The 20,907-nt window shown below is 41.2% G+C and overlaps 1 protein-coding gene across 3 annotated transcripts in view; it reads right to left on the bottom strand.

The window, feature by feature from the left end:
- GRIA2 (glutamate ionotropic receptor AMPA type subunit 2) overlaps window positions 1-19,861 on the bottom strand; it is a 131,252-nt gene extending 111,391 nt beyond the window's left edge. For 2 of the 3 annotated variants that reach the window (XM_024211563.2, XM_024211564.2), the window contains exons 1-2: window positions 19,565-19,861; window positions 18,893-19,033 (exon numbers count right to left, since the gene is read on the bottom strand). In XM_024211563.2, the coding sequence (XP_024067331.1) occupies window positions 18,893-19,033; window positions 19,565-19,658 (235 nt within the window). In that variant the 5' untranslated portion in view covers window positions 19,659-19,861. Of the gene's footprint in view, window positions 1-18,892; window positions 19,034-19,564 lie in introns of those variants that run through there. The other variant, XM_029910596.1, reaches the window with a different exon arrangement.
- Window positions 19,862-20,907: the final 1,046 nt, after the last annotated feature.

The following is a 20,907-nucleotide window of genomic DNA, read 5'->3' as shown; positions in this document are numbered from 1 at the left end:
GAGAAAAACATATGCTAACTGTTGTATTTTCAATAAATGCTGCGTATTTACCTTCTCCTGAAAAGATCCCGTGTGCTTTGTATGAGCATAACACCAGTTAAGCTTTGCCAGGAGAATCCCTAGTATACTAGGGGAGTCCACATTACGGATAGTTTTAAGTGCCCTTAATATCACAGGAATTGTGCAAAGGGGACTTGGTGGGGCTAAGGATCTGACCCACTATATATTTATGTTTACACACAACATGTTTTCAGCACTTGTTTGGATAAGTTGGTTACTCATGAGTGGCACAGCAGAAAGGGAAAGACTGATATATAGTTAGTACTACATGTGTGAGAAAAATACAGTCAGGGGAATCTCTGGGGAGATTAGAGATGGGCATTAGAAAAGCAGATAGGGAAATTTTTGGAGAAATATACAAGTGAGGTAAGAGGTACAGAGAGGGGACTCTATCTGGAGAGGCACAGTTTTGAGGAGGCCGGAGAGAAGGGCATATTGGGATCTTCTCTATCTGCCAGACATAGCGAATAGAATTGTCCTTAACCAAAACACATTTTCAAATCTTCAGAAAAATTCAGTTTGGGTTTGCTATGAAGAATGAACAGTGGTTTAGGGGAATTCTTACTGAATATTTAACCAAATCAGATTGCACATCCCCAATCATTATTAAGTGCTGACATTATGTTCTGCCCTGTACAACACAGAAATAAAGACATTGCACTGGACCATGGATTTTACACTCTGGATAATTTTTGTTACTATAAAGTTTATGCCATAGTTCTACTCAAACCACATGCATGCAGCAGGAATTAATTGCCCCGAGCACTCCTCATGCAAAGTTGTTATTTAAAACACAAAAATGTTTTCTATATACTCTGTTTTTCATATTTGTGTGTGTGGCTCAAAGCTAGATTAAATGTTTTCAAACACATCAAACAGCTAAAATGGATGGGAAAGTATGGGCCAAATCCTGTGAAGTGTGAACTTTGGCAATTCCCACTGACTTCAATTAAAGTTGTAGATGCTTAGGACCTTTCAGGATTTGTGTTAGTTGTAAGAATTAGTTAGATCAAACAAAGAAAAAAAAATCAAACTGTTCCTGAGGGTTGCATAAGATTTTGTAATCACGGTGTCATTACACTGCCTGTAAAATAAATAAATAAATAAACAAACTTCTTTTTGTTTTCGTTTTTTTGTTTTTGTTTTTTCATTTCCTGTTAAGTGACAAAGGGCTACAGTTATTCTATTCTATTCTACAGCTTCAAATTGCTCACTTCTTGTGCTGTGCAAGAGAGGAATGTATTGTGCAGGGAGTTTGGTCTGATCATATCCATTTTGTTGTTATTTTAAAACCCTGCTAAATTTTCTATACAGCAAATGAAAAAAGAGGAAGCCATTCATACTGTATTCTCCTCCTCTGCAGGAGAACAGGAGCATAAAGTGGGATGCAACTTGCACCCTTTGTGTCCAGTCATCCCAAGAGTAAAAAACTTGTCCACAAAGAAAAATGCCCTCAAAATTGCTTAACTCCCCATCTGGGAATGGAGCACTTACATGTGTGCATTGTTGATTGTGTGCATACACAGTGGAGATCTTGCATATTTGTTGATTGATTTATAAATAAAGTGAGCTATGTCTACATGAACAAAATGTACAAAAAGACAATAATGAAGAGAAAAATACTCCTATGCCATCAAATCCTTCCCCCAACCACGAAGGTCAACTACACCTTATCTGAGCTGAACTTTGGCCTGGTCTCAGCCATCTAAGTGCCAGATTTGGCCAGGCACTGGTCAAACACTGATACTAAACTGTCCAGATATGGAAAAAACAAGGAAAATCTGTATATCTTCTTCACATTAAGGACACCACACACCCAAATTTCCTTACCACCTCCATGCAGACACTCTCAGATGTTGAAAGGAGGATGAGAAAACAGAGCCTAGCAAAAACCACTACAAGAGCTGCCTTGCAGGCAACTGCCCCAAATCACCTTCTGAGATCGACGGAAGAGAAAAGAATATCTACCTCAACCAAGGGCTGCAGGACAGCTAACAAAACCTCATGGGCAATAGTATCAAATGCTGTTAAGAGATCTATAAGAGTCAGTATAGCCACCTGGCTATTATCCATCACCAGGAGGATATACCAGCTCATGGGAATAGTGTCATTTCCCCCATGATCAGCATTAATGATGGACTGGAAGGGATCAGTGAAATCCAAGGCCTTGAACTGATATCAAAGTTGCCTCTCCACAGCCCTCTCAACAATCTTCCACAGACAGGGAAGTTTATGAACAGAACAATAACTGACAAAATATCAGTGTCAAGACACGACTTCCTGACTAAGGGCCTACCAGCTGTTCATTAGAGGGAACTGGAACCCCACCTCCAATTGGGAGGCATCTACAGTATTTAACACCAATGGATCCCATATTTCCCTACTTAATTTTACAAGATACGAGAGCATGAGTTCAACAGTGTAACGTTTCTGGTAAGCTTCACCAGTAAGTGGACAGAGAATATTATTGCTGTGTCTCTTAGTGCCTCTTTCTGGTACCCTGAAGACTACCAGGTTTTTGTCCAGACCTTCACAGCTTTTCCTCTGAACACAATGATTCCAACACCGAGACAGGCCACAGTTGAGTACTCTTTCAACCCAAGGTGGCCATCCTTTTGGACTAGTTACCAATCTGAACTCCAAAGACTTAAATGACAATGTGTGCCAAGACGATCTCTTCAGTCAAATGGTTACAATTACTGACCAAGAAGATGGACTGGATAGAAAACCAATCTTCATGTACATGTTCCTTGCTGAACATGGCCTACTTATCATTGTTCGTCCACATGAAAGCCCTCCTTTGCAGTGATGCCTATAAAAAAAACTTTACAGCAGTTGGTGCACTGAGACCACAGCCTATCATGCTGACCAATACTGTCGCCTTGTTTCTTTGTACTCCCTCACCTATCTGTTCATATCCATCTGTTGTCTCCTGTCTTATACTTAGATTGTAAGCTTTTTGTTCTGTGTTTGTAATGTAGCACAATGGGGTCTATGACTAGACTTCTGATCTATAACTAGGGCTTCTAGGCATTATGGTAATACAAATAATTAGTAATAACAATTCAGAGGTTACAGTCTAAAATCTCCACTAGTACCTCCAAATGTTCAGTGAAAGAATTTGGTCAAAACATCCCTAGAAAAGATATCCCCTTCAGCCCTGGACCAGCCTCTACAATGGCAGCCATTCTAGATTGAATCCACAAAGTATAGTAAATGGAAAATTCCTCACAAAAGGAAAAACTATTTCTAAGCAGAGATTGCTGAAAATTAGGAGGCTGTCACACACTCTACAAAGAACTATCTGCCTATTTTACAGAAAAGATCACAGAATCAGGGATAACCTCATAGAAAGTATGTAATGCTACCATCCCATCTTCATTCTCAGAATCTGAGATTCACACAACAGGAAGGCCTACTAACATTAAAGACCATCCAAACCTGATCCATAGTCCTAAGGATCTGGAGGGCTGCCTGGACATGCTCTAATCTGACTCAGAACCTTACTCTCAAAGTGCTCCCATAGTGTAGCAATAGACAACTGCACCTCTCACTTATGAAGATGTGCGAGGCTATATTGTTCCTCTCATGTCCTATTTAATGCATCTATGGAGTTACATGGGGGATCATGAGATGTCAAGGTCTACAGTGTTAAACATATGTAAATATACTCAACTATGTAGCTCCTTCACTACCATCACCATCACCCAGCTGATCCAGTGCCTATGCAAAATCAACAACTAGATCAGGGGTGGCCAACCTGTGGTTCTGGAGCCACATGCAGCTCTTCAGAAGTTAATATGTGGCTCCCTGTATAGGCACCGACTCCGAGGCTGGAACTACAGGCGCCAACTTTCCAACGTGCAGGGAGGTGCTCACTGCTCAACCCCTGGCTCTGCCGCAGGCCCTGCCCCCGCTCCACCCCTTCCTGCTCCCTCCCCTGAGCCTGCCGTGCCCTTGCTCCTCCCCCTTCCCCCCCCAGAGCCTCCTGCATGCCACAAACAGCTGATCGGGAGATGCGGGGAGGGAGGGGGAGGCGCTGATCGGCGGGGCTGCCGGTGGGCAGGAGGCGCAGGGAATGGTGGTGGGGGGGGAGCAGATGGGGGGCTGCTGATGTATTACTGTGGCTCTTTGGCAATGTACATTGGTAAATTCTGGCTCCTTCTCAGGCTCAGGTTGGCCACCCTGTCCTAGATGAAAAGTTTCTTGCTGAAGCTGAACCTGGGAAAGTTAAAAATGATACTAGTGGGTAGAGGAATGGTCTACTCCCTAAGAACCCTGAGGAAGGAAATATTTTGGGGGGCTGCATTGGTCAGGGGCAGAGGAGAATAGAAGAGCCCAGAAAAGGGGAAAGTAGGATTTTTTGTATCAAGAGGGAGAACTAAACATTCAAACCGCTACCCTCCAAAACATATGTTTGAGCTGAATGCAGGAGGGAGCAAGGAACACAGCGACATGTTTGGTAAGTGTTTGGGGTTTTTTTTTAAGTTGTTACCAAAAGTGACACAGAAAGGTCACACCTGCTTCTGGGTGCTGTGAGAGCTTCAGCATCATGTTTCAAAGGATACTTACAGACAAGGTTGAAAAGAACTTTTATTTATTTTGAATGGTCAACCTGGAAAATTGCAAGATATAAATTTCTCCATATAGAATCACTGGTGAATCAGAATTAGAGAGTTAATACTATTATTTTCACAAACTTTTAAAACAACAAAGTAGTAGTAGCAGAGCTCATGTTTTTGAGAACAATGAATGGGGAAGATTTAATGGCTTGATATAAAGCAGATCTAACAGTGTAACACCTGGCTCCCATCACAACAGTGTTCACTTTTCTTTCATGTTTGAATATTGGACTAAAAAAGCTGACTCTGCAACATGATCTACTGTTTTCAAGGCTAGAAAATACAATAAACACTCCAAACAGGTGAAACAGGCAACTTCAAAACCAGGTGAATGCTGTCAAAAATATTTCACAGAAAGGAAAGAAGATAAACCTACAAGCAAAGTTCTCCCCCACTCCTTCATTTTATTATAATGGGTTTTTGACAGTGTAGATTCAGTTTGAAATTTTCTGTTTTTTCACATGCTGAAATGTTTTCTTCTCTATTTATCATGTCAGAATGAAATATCACACAATACAGGCTATTAGACGGATTTTGAATATTGACGGGATCAAGCCCAGAAACGGAGGCAGAAAAGTTTACGCAGTACTTAGTCATCTGGGTATACCATAAAATGAAACTAATACTGATAAGCATGACAGTATTTGTGGGTCCACATATAAGCCAGAAACACCTACTTCTCAACAGAGTGGAAAACAAAATTCCTAAAGCAGAAGCAATTAGGCATTTTTGTCATCTCCGAAAGGATAAGGGTAATGGGAAGAGAAAAAGTATCATGATTCAAATGGTGCTCCAAATGGTTGTCACAGATGTAAAGTATTCTGTGGAATACACCATTTATTTGACACAACCAAAAAAGACATTATGATCTAGAATGATCCACTGCTGTCACAGCAAATAGGAATTAATCATGTCAGAAAAAAAAAAAAGCACTCTAAGAAAGCTTCTGATCTCCCAAGAGTCAACACTCTACATGTTTGTAGGGATGTAGAGATGCTATTTTCATCATCACACTGAACATCATTCTGAAAATAACATGCCCTCAGACTTGATAGTTTTATGAATTATGGTATATCTTCATACTTTCAGCGTGCAAATGCTAATTCAATGGCACTTGGGGTGGTTTTAGTTTGATGGAAATAACACATTTAGCAGTAACTCAAGCATCATCTTTTTATTATTGTAATTATAAATTGATGTCAATGGGAGTCACACCTGCATAGGTGAGACTAAAATTTATCCCATAATTAATAGTTTAAGTGGGAATCTTTTTTTTTTTTTTTCAAACCAGTAGGGAATACATCATCTTTATTTTTTAAATAAAAGATTTTCTTTCCCATTTCTTAACCAAAGCCTTCTCTTTTAATACATAGTTTTACTATTTGATCTTAATATTCAAGATGTGTATGTGTTTTATATTGTTCCACTAAATTTACTTTAAAGTAACATGCAAGAACCAAGACATAACAATAGCTCCATTGTTTTATCTTTGATGGTAGTCTAGAGAAACACACAAAAAACCCTATATAATATTTTAAGAAACATTTCATAGGTGACACAAACCTACAAAAAACAATCAAATCCTTTATGTATCTCATTGGGCTTTAGTATTGCACATTTCATAGAACTCTTTCATCTGAGAACCCTGCAAGACCAAGTCACACTGACAAACACAGGAAGAATGGCCTTTTAATATATTTGCTTTTGTCACAATATTAGTGTTGTTTATTTCAGTTTAGAGTGTCAATTTATAGTCAACAGAACATTCACACTAGAGTTACAGATCTAAAAAACAACAACATTTACACAGAGGGACAGATCCAATGGAACTATGACCATTTACACCAGTTCAGGATCTGCCCCAGATTGTTTGAATTAACTATATCATAGTTGGTAGCCTCAGAAATTGATTTCCCTTTTCATTATATTACTTTACAAGGACTACAGCTAAAATCTTCAAAATGATTAGTGATTTTGGGTGCCCAATTTGAGATACCTTAAGGAAGCCTGATTTTCAGAGCATGGCTAATAAGAATTTTCTTAAAAGGTTTGTCCCTTGAAGGTGTCTTACATTGAGTTTCCAAAAATTGAGACACTCAAAATTACTAGTCACTTTCGAAAATGTTGGCCACATACATACATACACACATACATGCACACTCACTCAGGCACACACACACACACACAGAAGTAAATATAAATAAAGTTGTATTTTCCTCCAAACAAATGTTACAATGCTCTGTTTCCTAGAAAATTCAGTGCTAGTAGTATGTAGTTGTGCACAGTTATTTCCAGAGTGGAGTTTTGCTACTTTCTATAAGAGCAGAACTGGAGCCAGTTTAAACAATCCTGCAAGTAATTTCCTTTTTAAATTTCACATAGATATTGCCTAAATAAAGTAAGTATCATGACAGTATTCTTTTAAAGGTAAAATGCAAAGGAGGAAAGGGAAAAAACATTATCTTTGCTTTGCTGTTCATCTTTAGGACCGATCTACACAAGCAGAAATCAAACCCATTTCCAAAAATGGCTTAACTAACACAGTTTCAGCTACATACTTGTGCTAAATTACATTGTTTTAACAATCCTGCTAGTATTTCCACACTTCCTCTTTAGAAACCATGTTAGAAGTGTTTTGAAATACTTGGAATCCTGGGTCACATAAACTAGAGTACCTCATTATCCTCCACAGTGTTCTCTTGTCAAGAAAGGTAGATAAATGGCCAAATATTTTAATACAATTTACTAAAAATGTTCAGATTTCTCCCTTTTACACATACACTGCAATATACTAGTCTGCCATATTTACCATGTTGACTAGATTGGAAAACTAAAAACTCACACTACATGCACTTAGGGCTTGATCCTGTTCCCACTGAAGTCAATAGGAGCTTTGCCACTGCCTTCAGCAGAAACAGAATCAGGTTCTCAGCTTGCTGTCTTCATACTGCAAATTATTAGATCGCCTGCAGGGATGAAATCATCTGGTTATGTAGTAATCCTGTCCATATTACAAAGTATCCTCTAGCATATAGGCATAACACTTAAATATTGGCCAGATGTAATGAAATGATTGAATTGAAATAAAAATTGATAGCATTTTTATAATACCAAAAAGGTATTCTCACTGGAACTCACAACCTATGGCATAGCACCTCAATTCTGCTCTATTCCCTTATTTTTTATATCTGTCACTCTCTCTTTTAGTACTATTTAAGAAAATCACTTGCATTGTCAACAAGTGTAAATCTTTCATTAGAAGTTGGTTACTAAAACTATACTCTATGGGTAAAGCTGGTCAGTTAGTATTTGTTGGTTGAATAATTTACTCAATGATTTTCATGATATTTCTACAAAAATATTTGATTTGTTTAACTCTGTGCCCAATCCTATGAAGAGATGAGAATCTCCAGTAAGCAGCAGCTCAGCACCCTCAAGTCCCACCATAGTCAACAGTTTGAAGCAACGGGCCCACTGAGCAAATGGCTGTAACACTTCCAAATGAGCCATTGGAGTCTATATGGTAATGTAGTTGGAGACTTTTAAAAAGGCAGATTATTGATCCAACTGATTGCAAAAGCTCCAAATGGTTTAAATCCCTATTTTGTGCATCACTGAAATGACAGATCATAGCAGCTTTTTGGTGTTATGGGCACAGAGCAGACTTAGATAAATATCACATACACAAGGAACAACTCCAGGGCCTAGACCGCATAACTTGGCCAGGGACTGGGCAAATGAATTTGGACAGAGATGGAAAGTGGGGTGGACCGTGGGACGAATCCTTCCTTCAGGCTACAGAGCTACTCTATCCTCTATACTCTAGCTCAGCGACTGAAGTAACCTGTGAAGACCCTTAAACAATCCTCTCACTGCACAACAGTGGCTCTTCCAGGCCTACCTCCAGCCCTTCCTTCTGCCACCATGCCTCAACCTTTCCTCCCTCCGTCCCATTGCAGGGGTGTTGCCACTCACAGAGCAGGGCTCTGCACCATATAAGGACTGCATACTCCTTGAGCAGCACATTCACAACCTGTGCAGAAAAGCCATCTTGTCCCACTACCAAGAGGCCTTTCTCAGCCTTGGAGAAGGAAGCTGGATATGCCCTTACTCCTGTTAAAAGGTAACAAATGGCATTTTTTATGAAAAAGGTTAGTTTGAATTTGCAGTAGCTATTTCTCTTTCCACCTCAAAACAAGCCACTGACTGATAGCTGATGCCATGCATTAGTGGGCTGCAAAACTTCTGCAATTCAATAACAGTCATTTAAATTCTAGGAGGTGGTAAAAAAGCAACTGAAAGCACTACCTAATGGACTGCTTTGTTTTTTGCTTTTCATTCTTAACATTTTAGAGTCAAGCCCTTTTATTTTTCAAATCATTAAAAAGGAAATAAAATCAAACTCTTTGCTCCCAGGCTGAAACTGGGCATAAAGATATTTCAGCCTGGGTCAAAATTTTAACTCTTTATAAATAGACATTTCTTATAAAAATGCTGAGATGACATTCTTAACTACAGTAATATGAGAAAATGCAGTATTACGTAACTGAAATTCAATCAGAGACTAAAATGAAAAGGTGGGATAACATAGCAACTAGACTTCATCAGATGTTGGTTATTGTGACCATTTTATGTACTATCTCAGTTACAGTATCCTTGCCTCGAGTGGACTTGAAGCTGGAGTTAAGCTGATTTGGCTTTATCTATGAAAGAAACTGCATTTATAAGTTTTCAAGGGTGATACAGTCTACTGGTAAACAAAATAGAAATGGTGGCACAGGTTTTCAAGAGAGTCCAGTGTTCACATAGGCACCAAAATAAGTAGCCATATTTTCAAAAGAGCTCAGCATGTTTGGTGCTGAGTTCTTTTGAATATTGAGCCATGAATGTCACAAAGAGAACCTGCTGAGTGCGGAACTCTTGAAAATCTAGCACCAATTGCGTATTCTGAAAACTTGAAAATCTGGCCCTACATGAACATTTTTACTGACATTCCCCCTACACTGCACATGACAAGTAAATACTCTCATGGACTTCAGTGGGAATTTTGCCAGCAAAAGGATCATGGGATTAGACCACAAATGGGAAATTGCCATTTTTCTCTTCTTTTCAGTATCTAAAACAATTTAACTTCAGTGTTTAACAAATGAAGATACATTTCTGATGTGCACAATAAGCTATTCACAGAATAATTCAAGTGGTAATTCAGTTGTAGGCACAGCACCATCAAGCAAACATCCAAGAGGATCCCATGCCAAGTTAACTCTGTTAATATAGAGCTGAACAGCCTGGTCTGATATAGAATAAAGTTATAGCTTTGTCCTGAAACAGGAAATTTCTTATGGCCTGATCCTGCCACCTTTAATTGCATTGAATATAGTACCTTCCTTAACCCAAAAAGCAATCTCATTAGTTTCTATAAGATTGGCTGTGGAGTAAGATGATATTCAAAGTCAGCTACTGTAGAAGAACTGGACCCTTATTTTGTAGAGAATAATTAATATCTCTTGGTGAAAGTCTTTTCTTTGTTACATCTTTTTGTACTCTTTACCTAGGCATACTGAAGACCAATAGAGTTACACTGTTTGAAAAAGTGTAAATGAAATCAGAATCAGGCCCAAAAAGCGTTACTCACTGACTTCATTCTCCAAATGGAAACTTTGCACAAACACACTTCCCTTTTAAACTAACCAATGTATAGGTAAGAAAACGCTTAAAGTTTCTTAAAAGCATACAAAATGTCAAAGATGTATTTAGGGAAAAGTAAAAAAAAATGAGGATGTATTCCCCTGGATCAGTGATTCACAAAGCACCTCTGCACCATAGACAAAAAGATACATGAAGCGTAGATATTAGAAGTAATACTTAAAACAGCATAATCCATATCACTGTAAGTACACATTACAAATTAGAAATACAGTGCGGTAAATGGAGCTACAGATGACACAGTATGTATTTTATATATATATATTAACAGGTGATTTTTTTAAAAATATGCATTCACTATATTTGCATAGTTCTTTTAATCTCTCCTTTCCATTCAAATAAATTGTAAAGTATTCACTAATGGAATGCCAGACTGTTTATTCATCATCAAAGTACCTTTTCCATTTTAACTACCTTAAAACTAATATGTATTTGTAACCAATGTACAATTTTAATTAAACTTTTTAAAATAAAACCTGAAGATTTTAAAATAAAATAATAATGCTGATACAAAACACATTAATTTCAAATAACGTAAGACAGATTTCTACAACAGCTAAACCTTCTACAACACTGAAACCAGATTTCAGTCAACTATGTGACACAAAAGAATAAAATCACAATGGGCAGAACAACTGTAGAAAACTACATGAGTGAATCCCTAATTCTTGATCTTCTACCAATATAATTTCTCACACTACTGTGATGTTAGCCACTGTATGCCAGATACCTAACTTGTGGTACCTACAGTTATCAAACAATTTAAATATATAATAAAATAAAAATATTTTGACTCAGGAGTTCTCATATGAGAAGCACAATACTTAATCAACATGTGTGTGATGCATTTACCTATTCAAACCTTTTCTCAACATTACTTTGAGCCTGATCCTACAGGCTTTGGCTTCAGTGCCAGTGTCCGCTATCCAAGAATGCAGGACAGAGCTTTCAGTATAAAATATTGGTAATTCATGCTCCCAGATGATTTATAGAGATGGGAAGGTTGACTTAAAATACTAATTTTGCTTGTAAAGGCTTTTGGAATCATCTTATTTAGAAAGTTATTGTGTGGTTTAAACAATTTCCATCTTTTTCTTTATATTACGCCAAAGCCAAGTATTTACTTATTAGTTGCATTCATTTGACAAGTTTAGTATGGAGTATTTTTCCAAACATTTTAGTATCAAATAATTGGTCTTATTAGAACTTTCTATAAGGTCACTTCAGATTTTACAAATGGTCTTATCATTGCATAAACCTTTTTCTGTCAAGATGTAGACATGACATATTCTAGAACAGAGGTGGGCAAACTACGGCCCGCGGGCAACATCCGGCCTGCGGGACTATCCTGCCCGGCCCTTGAGCTCCCAGCCAGGGAGGCTAGCCCCCAGCCCCTCCCCCACTGTCCTCCCTCCCCCACAGCTACGTCGCCGCACGGGCAGCACTCTGGGCGGCGGGGTTGCGCTCTCCTGCTGAGCAGCGCAGCAGCGTGTCTGGCTCCAGCCAGGTGGCGCGGCTGCCAGACATGCTGCTCTGAGCGGCATGGTAAGGGGGTCAGGGAGTTGGATAAGGGGCAGGAGTTCTGGGGGGCCTGTCAGGGGGCGGGGATGTGGATAGGGTCAGAGCAGTCAGGGGACTGGGAGCAGGGGTGGTTGGATAGGGGGTGGGGTCCCGGGGGCGGTTAGGGGCGGGGGGTCCCAGGAGGGGGCGGTTAGGGGACAAGGAGCAGGGGGCGTTGGATGGGTCTTGGGTTCTGAGGGGGGCAGTCAGCGGGTGGGAAGTGGGAGGAGTCAGGGGCCAGGCTGTTTGGGGAGGCACAGCCTTCCCTACCCGGCCCTCCATACCGTTTTGAAACTCCAATGTGGCTCTCAGGCCAAAAAGTTTGCCCACTCCTGTTCTAGAAGAAAGTTACTGATAATTAAATTAAGTATACTGCTTGTATACACATTGACATAACAATGATAGCATACCTACAATTTCATTAATAATCTGGAACTAATAAAAAACATTTTCCCTCAAGAATTATCAACTGTGCAAGTAGAATTGTAGCAGTTACACACCTCTTAATTCTCAAATGTATCTTTATAATCAGAAATCTGATCCACTCTATTGACATCAGTAGTAAGACTATAATTTTCTTCAACATCTTTAGATCAGTCCCCAGTTCATACAGTAGGTCCAGATCATGCAAAGATTTGTGCACATGTTTAACTTTATGAACTGTGAGTAGTCCCTTTAAAGTCAATGTAAATTAGTTATTATAGTAGTAATTCACACAAATATATTACTAAGTATAAGGAACTAAAATTAATTTCAGTAGTTATTTAATGACAAGTAAAATAATAATTCATTCATCAAATATTTAGAGACTAGTAAAGATTTAATTGATGTGTATCTCATGATTAGCAGTTAAACCTAACTCATTTGATACTTAATTAAAATAGAACTATCTTCAGAAATATAAATAGGATGTATATTTAAGACACAGACAAGATTTGTGCAATAAATGCAAACGTGCAATGAAAATCTGGAAAGTCAAGCTGTCAAACCAAAAATGTCACTTATGTTTTAACTCCCCAACTTCTGGTTCACAGCTCTGCGTATGTAAATTTAAATATCAGCAAGAAGCAAACAGGCACAGCAGGGAGGGAACTATCACAAGGAACAAGTGTCCTGGGTTTGATTTTGTACGACCACCAACAGCAAGAAAGTACTTTAAAGGCTGCTAAAGCTCTTGATTTTAAGTGAGAAGATGTGGGGGGGAGGGTTATTTGGGAGTGTGAGAATTATGACAGTTCATATAGCATACCATCCACAGATATTTTTACATCATTTTTATGGTAAGTACAGTTTGGCACTTGTCAGTTCTAACTATAAGGAAGTTCCATAGCTTTCTTGTGTAGAGATTTGTAGGGGAAAAGAAATGAAAAAGAACTAACAGGAGAAATATAAACAAACTTAAGCATAACTATTGAACCATTTTCTCCTCTCCTTAAAACCAAAACCAAACCATTATTGTGCAATATATTTGCTTTTGGTCCAGAGCATATTTACTCCACATAAACACAGATACATCTCTCCTGGCTTTCCTGGAATAGTCTCTGTTTATTTATTTATTTATTTTGGAAATGTTTTTACTGGTGATGTTCTAAATGCTATTCTCTTAAGAATTCCATCTGTAGCATTATAGTACAAAATAGCTAGAAAACCAAATGCCATGAATACCTCTCTCCTTCAAAGCTGCTGGTTGATGATATAATGAGAGGATCTGAGATTTATGCATGAATCAGCAACTCGTTGTCATAATGTCATGGTGCAGTGATCCCTGCAGAGCTGTAAGACTTGATTTAAAATGGAAACGCTCAACCCCCTCTTGAGCCAGCAAGATTAAACTTCCAAGATCGTACATATATTACCTCTGTGCCACGGCTACTTTATAAATAACTTGTTACTGTTATTGAGCTTTTACATTACCCTGAGGAAACTTCTCTTGAAGGGACTCAAATCTCTTTTTAGGGTAAAAAAAAAAAATCAGTGTTCACAAAATAATTGGTACTGTTTAGTGTTTGAAGGGTTAACAGGAAGATTGTCAAGGTTCATCACCTCAGCTGTTTTCTGTTTTGATGTAATTATACAATAGAATCTATTCCTTATATTGTAGATGATGCGTGATTTCATCAGTTGCGTTGGGTTTAATTATACTGTGCTAAAGGACTAATAGTTCATTTTTCTGGATAACCTCCAGTTTTACGCTATAAACTATTAAACACCAAAAGCTCCCAAACACTAGTTTGTGGTGCATGGTAGTGACCTTGTAACTTTCCTTTCCCCTTTACTTCTTTCCCTGATTTACGTCATTGGAATCACCTATGCGCATCGAAATCTGCTGCTTCTAGCCCGCTTCCCCCTTAGGGAGAGATTGTACTCTTGCTCCTGAGCACCACTCACACTTGTCTCATCCATGTAAGGGCTGCACAGCCCCTCAATGAAAACCACGAACCAGAGCCTCACCTCCGGCATGAAAGAAATGGTGCTACTCGATTGACACCAGCTGCTGAAGATTTGCCCTCAAGTATTTGCTAAAGACCAAAATGAACCCTCCCAAATGACAGCTTGCAGTATGTGTTACACAACGTAGTGCAACCTGTGCTACCCAAAGCAGAGCCTCCCTCCCAACAGATCTGTCTTTTGGTCATTATCTACAGATCAGGACTCACTCACCATATTGTTTGCTGCCTGTTTTGACAACTGTCAACCGCGCATGCCTCCTTCCTTTGTCTGTGCATATGGGAACGTAATACTTTAAACAGTACTGCTTTATGTAAAAGCCACTCGTTCTGTGTATAGACTCAGTATTTAAGTGCAATTAAATGTTTTCAATAATACATATGATCTTTAACTAAAAACACTTGTTGAGCACCCTGCGTCCTGGGTTTCCTTTAGTTATTTTGGGAGATCCTTTGCTTACGGTCCATTATTGGGTGTTGATGTGTCTGCGTGCGTGCTAACTTTTGAAATGTGTCTCTGTTTCAAAAGAATGATTTACAAACATTTAAAATCAACATCCAACGCTGAGTAAGACTTCCTATTCTCTCAACAATTTCATTTGGTAGGCGAGGAGTTGGAAAGGCTGACTGCCTGTTGTTGGAACTAGTCTGCCATCTGCTGGATGCTTAATCTATGTCTGACATTTTTGTCTTCGGCCTGTGAACCTATTCTTAAAGGTGCAGAACTCCATTTTTACAAGTACTGTGTAGAGTTTCTAGTGGTCAGAATAGCATTTTGTTTTATTCAGTCACTACCATGACTACTTTGAATAGTAACAGTTTCTCCTGAATATTATGATTGTCCATTTAGCTTACTGAACTTTGGTTAAGGGGCATGGGCTAAACTAGCAGAAGAGCACCTCTGCTAAGCAAGGTTGATGAATTGACTACCGTAAAATGCCTGGGTAAAGATACAGCAGCAGTTTCCAATCTCAGTTTTATTTCACCTGTAAAATGCTTTGTAGGTTAAGCAGCCTGAGACAGAACCAGATACAGAATCTCAGTACTCAAATAAGAACGAATTTCATAGAATGAGGTAGTGGAAATGATAATGGGGGAAAAAAAGCTAATTTTGAAATGTTCAATATCTCTAGTTCTAAAAAGCAACAGAGTCCCGTGGCACCTTTAAGACTAACAGATGTATTGGAGCATAAGCTTTCATGGGTGAATACCCACTTCGTCAGACATGTATTCACCCACGAAAGCTTATGCTCCAATACATCTGTTAGTCTTAAAGGTGCCACGGGACTCTTTGTTGCTTTTTACAGATCCAGACTAACACGGCTACCCCTCTGATACTTGACTCCAGTTCTAAATGAACTGCTAATTTTTATCTGTCTCAGCAAATACTGGTCTCCAGTATCCTCTGTTGGCTAATCACAAACCTTTCTTGGATGGTAATCGAAGAAGTACTATTTCTAATTATTTGTAGTATGTGTCTCTTGATTCAATCCAGAACCAACAGGATGCCTGCACTAAACGTTCACTTATGATAGATTTGAGAGATACCACCTGCTCTTACTTTACTCACTTTAGCTTGTCATGGACCAGGCTGTTATCCTGGATACCAATCTTCAAGTTGCTTGAAAATGGAAGTTTGGGATTTGGCCACACACAGAAAGAAAAAGGAGAGCCCACGATATCATCAGCCTACTGAAAGCCTATCTCAGCTCTTTAATGACGTCAGTGCCTTTCATTAAGCTCCCTCCCCCAAGGTCCGATAAATATTGTAGGAGTTATCTGGAGGAAGATATTTAAGATCAAGAACGAGTCAGGCACAAACATCCAATGTGGTTTATTAAGGAAAGCATGATTCCTCCACTTTCTGGAAGAAATTTAAAAGCAGCCATGTTTGCCGTTAGGGATTGTTAGCAGCAGGAAAATCACTGGTGCTGCTTTAACTAAATCACAGTCAAGAGTTCATTGACTTGGGAGTGGAAAAGCAAGAAAACACAGAACAATCATTCAGGCTGACCTTGAATTTTGTGAGGACTAGGATTTTTAGTCAACTGAACTAGATGTTCCTTATTTGTAACAAAATGTCTTGAAAATACTACCCAGAAATAGTATTAAGTCCCTGGAGTCTCCCATGATATTTGACGAGCTGAGAAATCGACAATTAAATAAATTGGGCAGTTCTCTCACATTATAGTAAATAACTAATGCAATAAAATTATGAAACTAGCTGGCTGTTAGAGGAAATCTGTGTTTTTCCCAGTCATTAATACCCTTATTCAGAGATAACAGCAAGGTTTTTCTTTAAAAAGATACCTTCTTCTTTCATTCCCACTTTTTAAGACATATTTAAAAATGAGAGACTCTGGCTGAGTGTGCAGCCTACACGTAGACTTAAGGGAAACTTCAGTGTGGCCGTGCAATGCTCTCTTCGTAGTGTACAATAGGGAACAGTCATTTTCCTAAGCTAGTATCAGTATGTGTTGCCTGTTTGTCCTTGTAAACGGTGTCTCTGCAGTGGGCTCATTTTCACTGCAAAAAGATGTGGTAGGAGAGCAAGACTGAAAGCTGGAGACTATGTAAGAAGCCTTTCGGAGCATGGGGGACAAAATACAGCTTTTAATGCTCCACCTGGACAGGTGTGCCTTTTTAGGGCTCCTGGATTTGTTACAATTGTCATTTTAAACGGTTGTTTGGGTTTTCTTCTCTGTATCGCACGGTTTTCCCTTAAAGTTAGAATGACAAATTGCAGCTCTAATCGGCTGGGTCTGAGATGATTTTTCTCGTTAGGCAGGCGCCTAAATGGGCGTCCTCCCTTTTTTTTTTTTTTTTTTTTTTAAAGGTGTTGCGCCGCCACTATACAATCAGGGAATCTCACAGGCCAAACTGAACGTTCATAATTCATTCCCAGAACTTAAAAGCGCCTTTCTCATTCAAGATACTGCACAGGTTTAAACAATCCGCCGACACTGAAACAATGCGAAATATGGGCGTAAAATTATCCCATCGGAATCGGTGTGTACACACATACACCACTAGATAAAATTTGCAAATGATTCTATAACATACGTAACTGCAAAGCACCTTACTCGAGGAATGGCTCTCTCTTTTCATCGAAATAAGACTAAAACCCTGACTCCAGCTATTTTGATATACCCCACTCAAAGGATGTATTTGTTATACATCCAGGCAGATTTATGATGTGTTCTTGATGTATCTTTATTTTATCAAGAAGACGAAAAACAACAATCTCTGCCTGAGTGATTTTAAAACGGGGGGATAATCACGCCTCTCGCGTCTACATGCTCAGTCAAAATTGTTAATCGTTCAATCAACCATGTCGGATAAGGTGATGTGGTTTGCAACCGACGATCTTCGTAGGGGCTTTTGAGTGCTGGTTTTACTGTGGTATTTTTCCGCGTGACCCTGGCATTTTACTTATTGTCTGCCCACTGCAAAACAACTGAACACGGGGAAACAAACAGGAAATCCAGAGGATGGGAAGGGATGGCAGCTGTTCTGGCCCTATGAAATTATAATACAGTAGATTATAAGAAACCCCAGAGTCTGTGTCAGAAGAAAGCATCCGTTTTCCAACAGTACAACCCTCGAGGTGGCAATGATTAAATACAGGGAGTGAGCGGGCTCCTTCTTAATGTGCATTTCCTCCCGAAAATCTGATCTCTTTGCTGGTCTCTTGTTAAGTTGCCCCCCTGCGGGGGGTTCCTCAGGGAGGCTTGAATTATTGGGGTAATGGAAGGAAGGGGGAGCTTGATGTAATATGGAGAATTGCAAACAGTAAAATGGCTGATCCGTGTCTCATTTAGCTATTGATGCTCAGACCCGAGCGGATCCACTCGCGTTTGGCTTCCCCCGCTCCCGATCGCCTGGCACATCCTGCTTTATTTGCCAGAGCACCGCTGTACCACACCAAGGCGGAAGCCAGGACCGCCGCGCAACGGAGCTAGCACTGCACAGCTTTCATGGGCAGCAGGCTCTCCCAGTTAAGTTTAATTGATTAATTGGAGAGTTAAATGGATCTCAGCTCAACAGCTCCTAGCTAAGCATGGAGCGTTTAATTTGCTGAGCCTGCCTGTCCAGCTGGACGGGGAAAGCTAGCATATGGTCCCACGCCATGTGCAGTAAGCCAGGCTTATGTAATGTATGGAAAGAGCCGAAAAGGAACCATTTTAAACCTGGACCATCTGTAAAGCAGTGTGTGCCATCCGCGTGGGAGGCGCCCTTTGAGCCCCAAAGTCATCGCCAGAGGAGAGCATTAGATGGGCGCGTTCTCCCCGAACCTGCCCCGCAGCTACCCGAGGGGCAAAGCACTGCACAGCCTGCACACCACCCTCTCCCACCGCCCCATCCCCAGTGCGCACGCGTCCCTGCTCCCCTCCCTCCCCCGAACACGAGAGAAAGGGGTCCCTGCGGTCTCACGCTCCCCCCACCCCAGCAGCCCTGTGCACGATTATTTGAATGACACGAGCATTCGTTACTCACAAGCATTGGTGACGGCGAAGCTGTTGGCTACCTCCAGGTTGTCGATGTGGGGCGTCAGCCTAAACTCTGAAGTGGAAAACTGAACCATCCCTACTCGAAATGCACTGTATTCCTGATCGGCACCCCTCGGAAACAACCCCCCTGCAGGGAAACAAACACAAAACAGAACAAGAGACCCGATCAGTGCTGCAAAGTGAGAAGCTTCAGGCAACAGGGGCATCCCCCCTTGGGCATCGCATCGCTGGGAGCCACTTAATCTCGCTGTCAGGGAGAGGGGCAGCTACATGCACGCTCGCTCTGGGGCGGTGGAGCTCTTCTAGTCAGCTGTCGTGGGGGGCATGTTATTTGTCGGGAGCCGTTGATTCTGCATCACGCCAGAGAGATGCGAGTCTCTTAATAACGTGAATAGCTAGCATCGGCAAACCGCTATCGGACCAGCTACACGATTTCGTTTCTGTTTAAGGCAAAGGGGGAATAGCCATCATTTCTGAAGGGAGGGGGCGTCATACAAAATCACACACACACACATGTGTGTATAATACATAGCATTCAGGGCTTGACAGGACATGAATACGCGAGCGCAATGCCAGCTGTGAATGAATGAATAAATATAACCCCTTCAAATTAAACCTCAATCCGAAAAAAAAAATCCTGCCAGGCAGGGACACCTACCTATTTGTATGCTGTTAGAATAGACCCCCCAAATCAGTCCCCAGAACACAGGAGCCAGGAAGACAGAAATATGCATAATCTTGTGCATTTCCATGAAAAGTAGAGCATCCACGAAGCCACAAACGATCCCTTTCCTCCTCCTCGTTCTTCGTCCGTTCTCGCCAGCGAATTAGATCCTCTGCAATGTTGGCCGAGGGACCAGACCACCCAAAGAAAGGAAAATAACCCCGAAGCGGCGGAAGCGGGAGAAGCGTTTGCACAAGGTCTGGTCCTTGTCCCGGCTCCAGAAGTAAGAAGGCTGCTTGAACGCTGCCGTGGTCCCAGTACACCCAGCACACGCACATGCACTCACACACTCGCACCCCCTCGCGCTAGCTCACAGGCTGGGGAGCGGGGAAGAACCTGGCGCGCGTGCGCGAGCAGCATAGCGCGCGGGAGCGCGCGCCCACCCCCACTTTCTCTCCTTGCCCCAGCCCTAGAGCGCGGCTTGCGCTGCTCGCCCGGCTCAGCATCAGGGCTGCGCTGCTGCGGCTGCTTCCCGCGTCCCTCCAGGGCCGCTGCCGCCGGGACAGCGCTAACCAGGTGGCTGGTGCCTTTGCGCACCGCGGACAGCGCCGCAGCAAGAGCAACGAAGCAGCCGCGGACCTACCCGCCGCCGGCCCCCAGTGCTGCAGGGGGCTCCCGACAGGCTCGCCTGGGGGCAGCGGGAGGCTCGCTGGCCTAACCGGGCCCCCCAGTTGTGCTAGGTAAAGGTCTCCCTTATCTGTCAGTGGCTAGGTCAAGGAGGGGGGTGGGTGTGTTCAGCTGCGGCGGAGCATAGGGCCTCCCTTCCCCCACATCAGAGCTTTGCAGGCGCGTGGCGGCGGCAGGGGAACTGCAGCAGAGCTGCTCTCCTGCATGCTCCATGCGGGCCGGCTTCCGGCTGGCAGCCGGCGTTGGCACACTGGCCAAAGCGCCTCGTGCTGCAGCCGAAAGGGACCCGGAGCCGCCGCGCGTGCGGCCGTGACACGGGATTCGGGCTCATATCTTATTTTGAGAGTGATATTTTATGTTTAAACAAACAAGCAAACAAAAATCCTATTTGTGAGTTACAAAATACACAAGAAAACAAACAACAGCAAAATAACCTGAGACTATTTTGTGCTTGGATAAAAATGAAATTTAGAATAAATCCATTATGTGGACTCATTGCCTTTACAGTTTGGAAAATAACTAAATTGGCCAATACATATAAGTAGAAAAAATATCTATTCATGTGCACATATATTTCTTTGCCAGAAATGTTGTAAGTATAATTTATGATGACACGTTTTATCCTGTATCTAGTAAAATGTTATTTTTAT

The sequence above is a fragment of the Terrapene carolina genome, unplaced genomic scaffold (assembly GCF_002925995.2).
Source record: "Terrapene carolina triunguis isolate 2854851 unplaced genomic scaffold, T_m_triunguis-2.0 Scaffold66, whole genome shotgun sequence".
Lineage (NCBI taxonomy): Eukaryota > Metazoa > Chordata > Testudines > Emydidae > Terrapene > Terrapene triunguis.
Note: the sequence above shows the minus strand (reverse complement) of the source record. Positions and strands in the feature narration are given on the sequence as shown.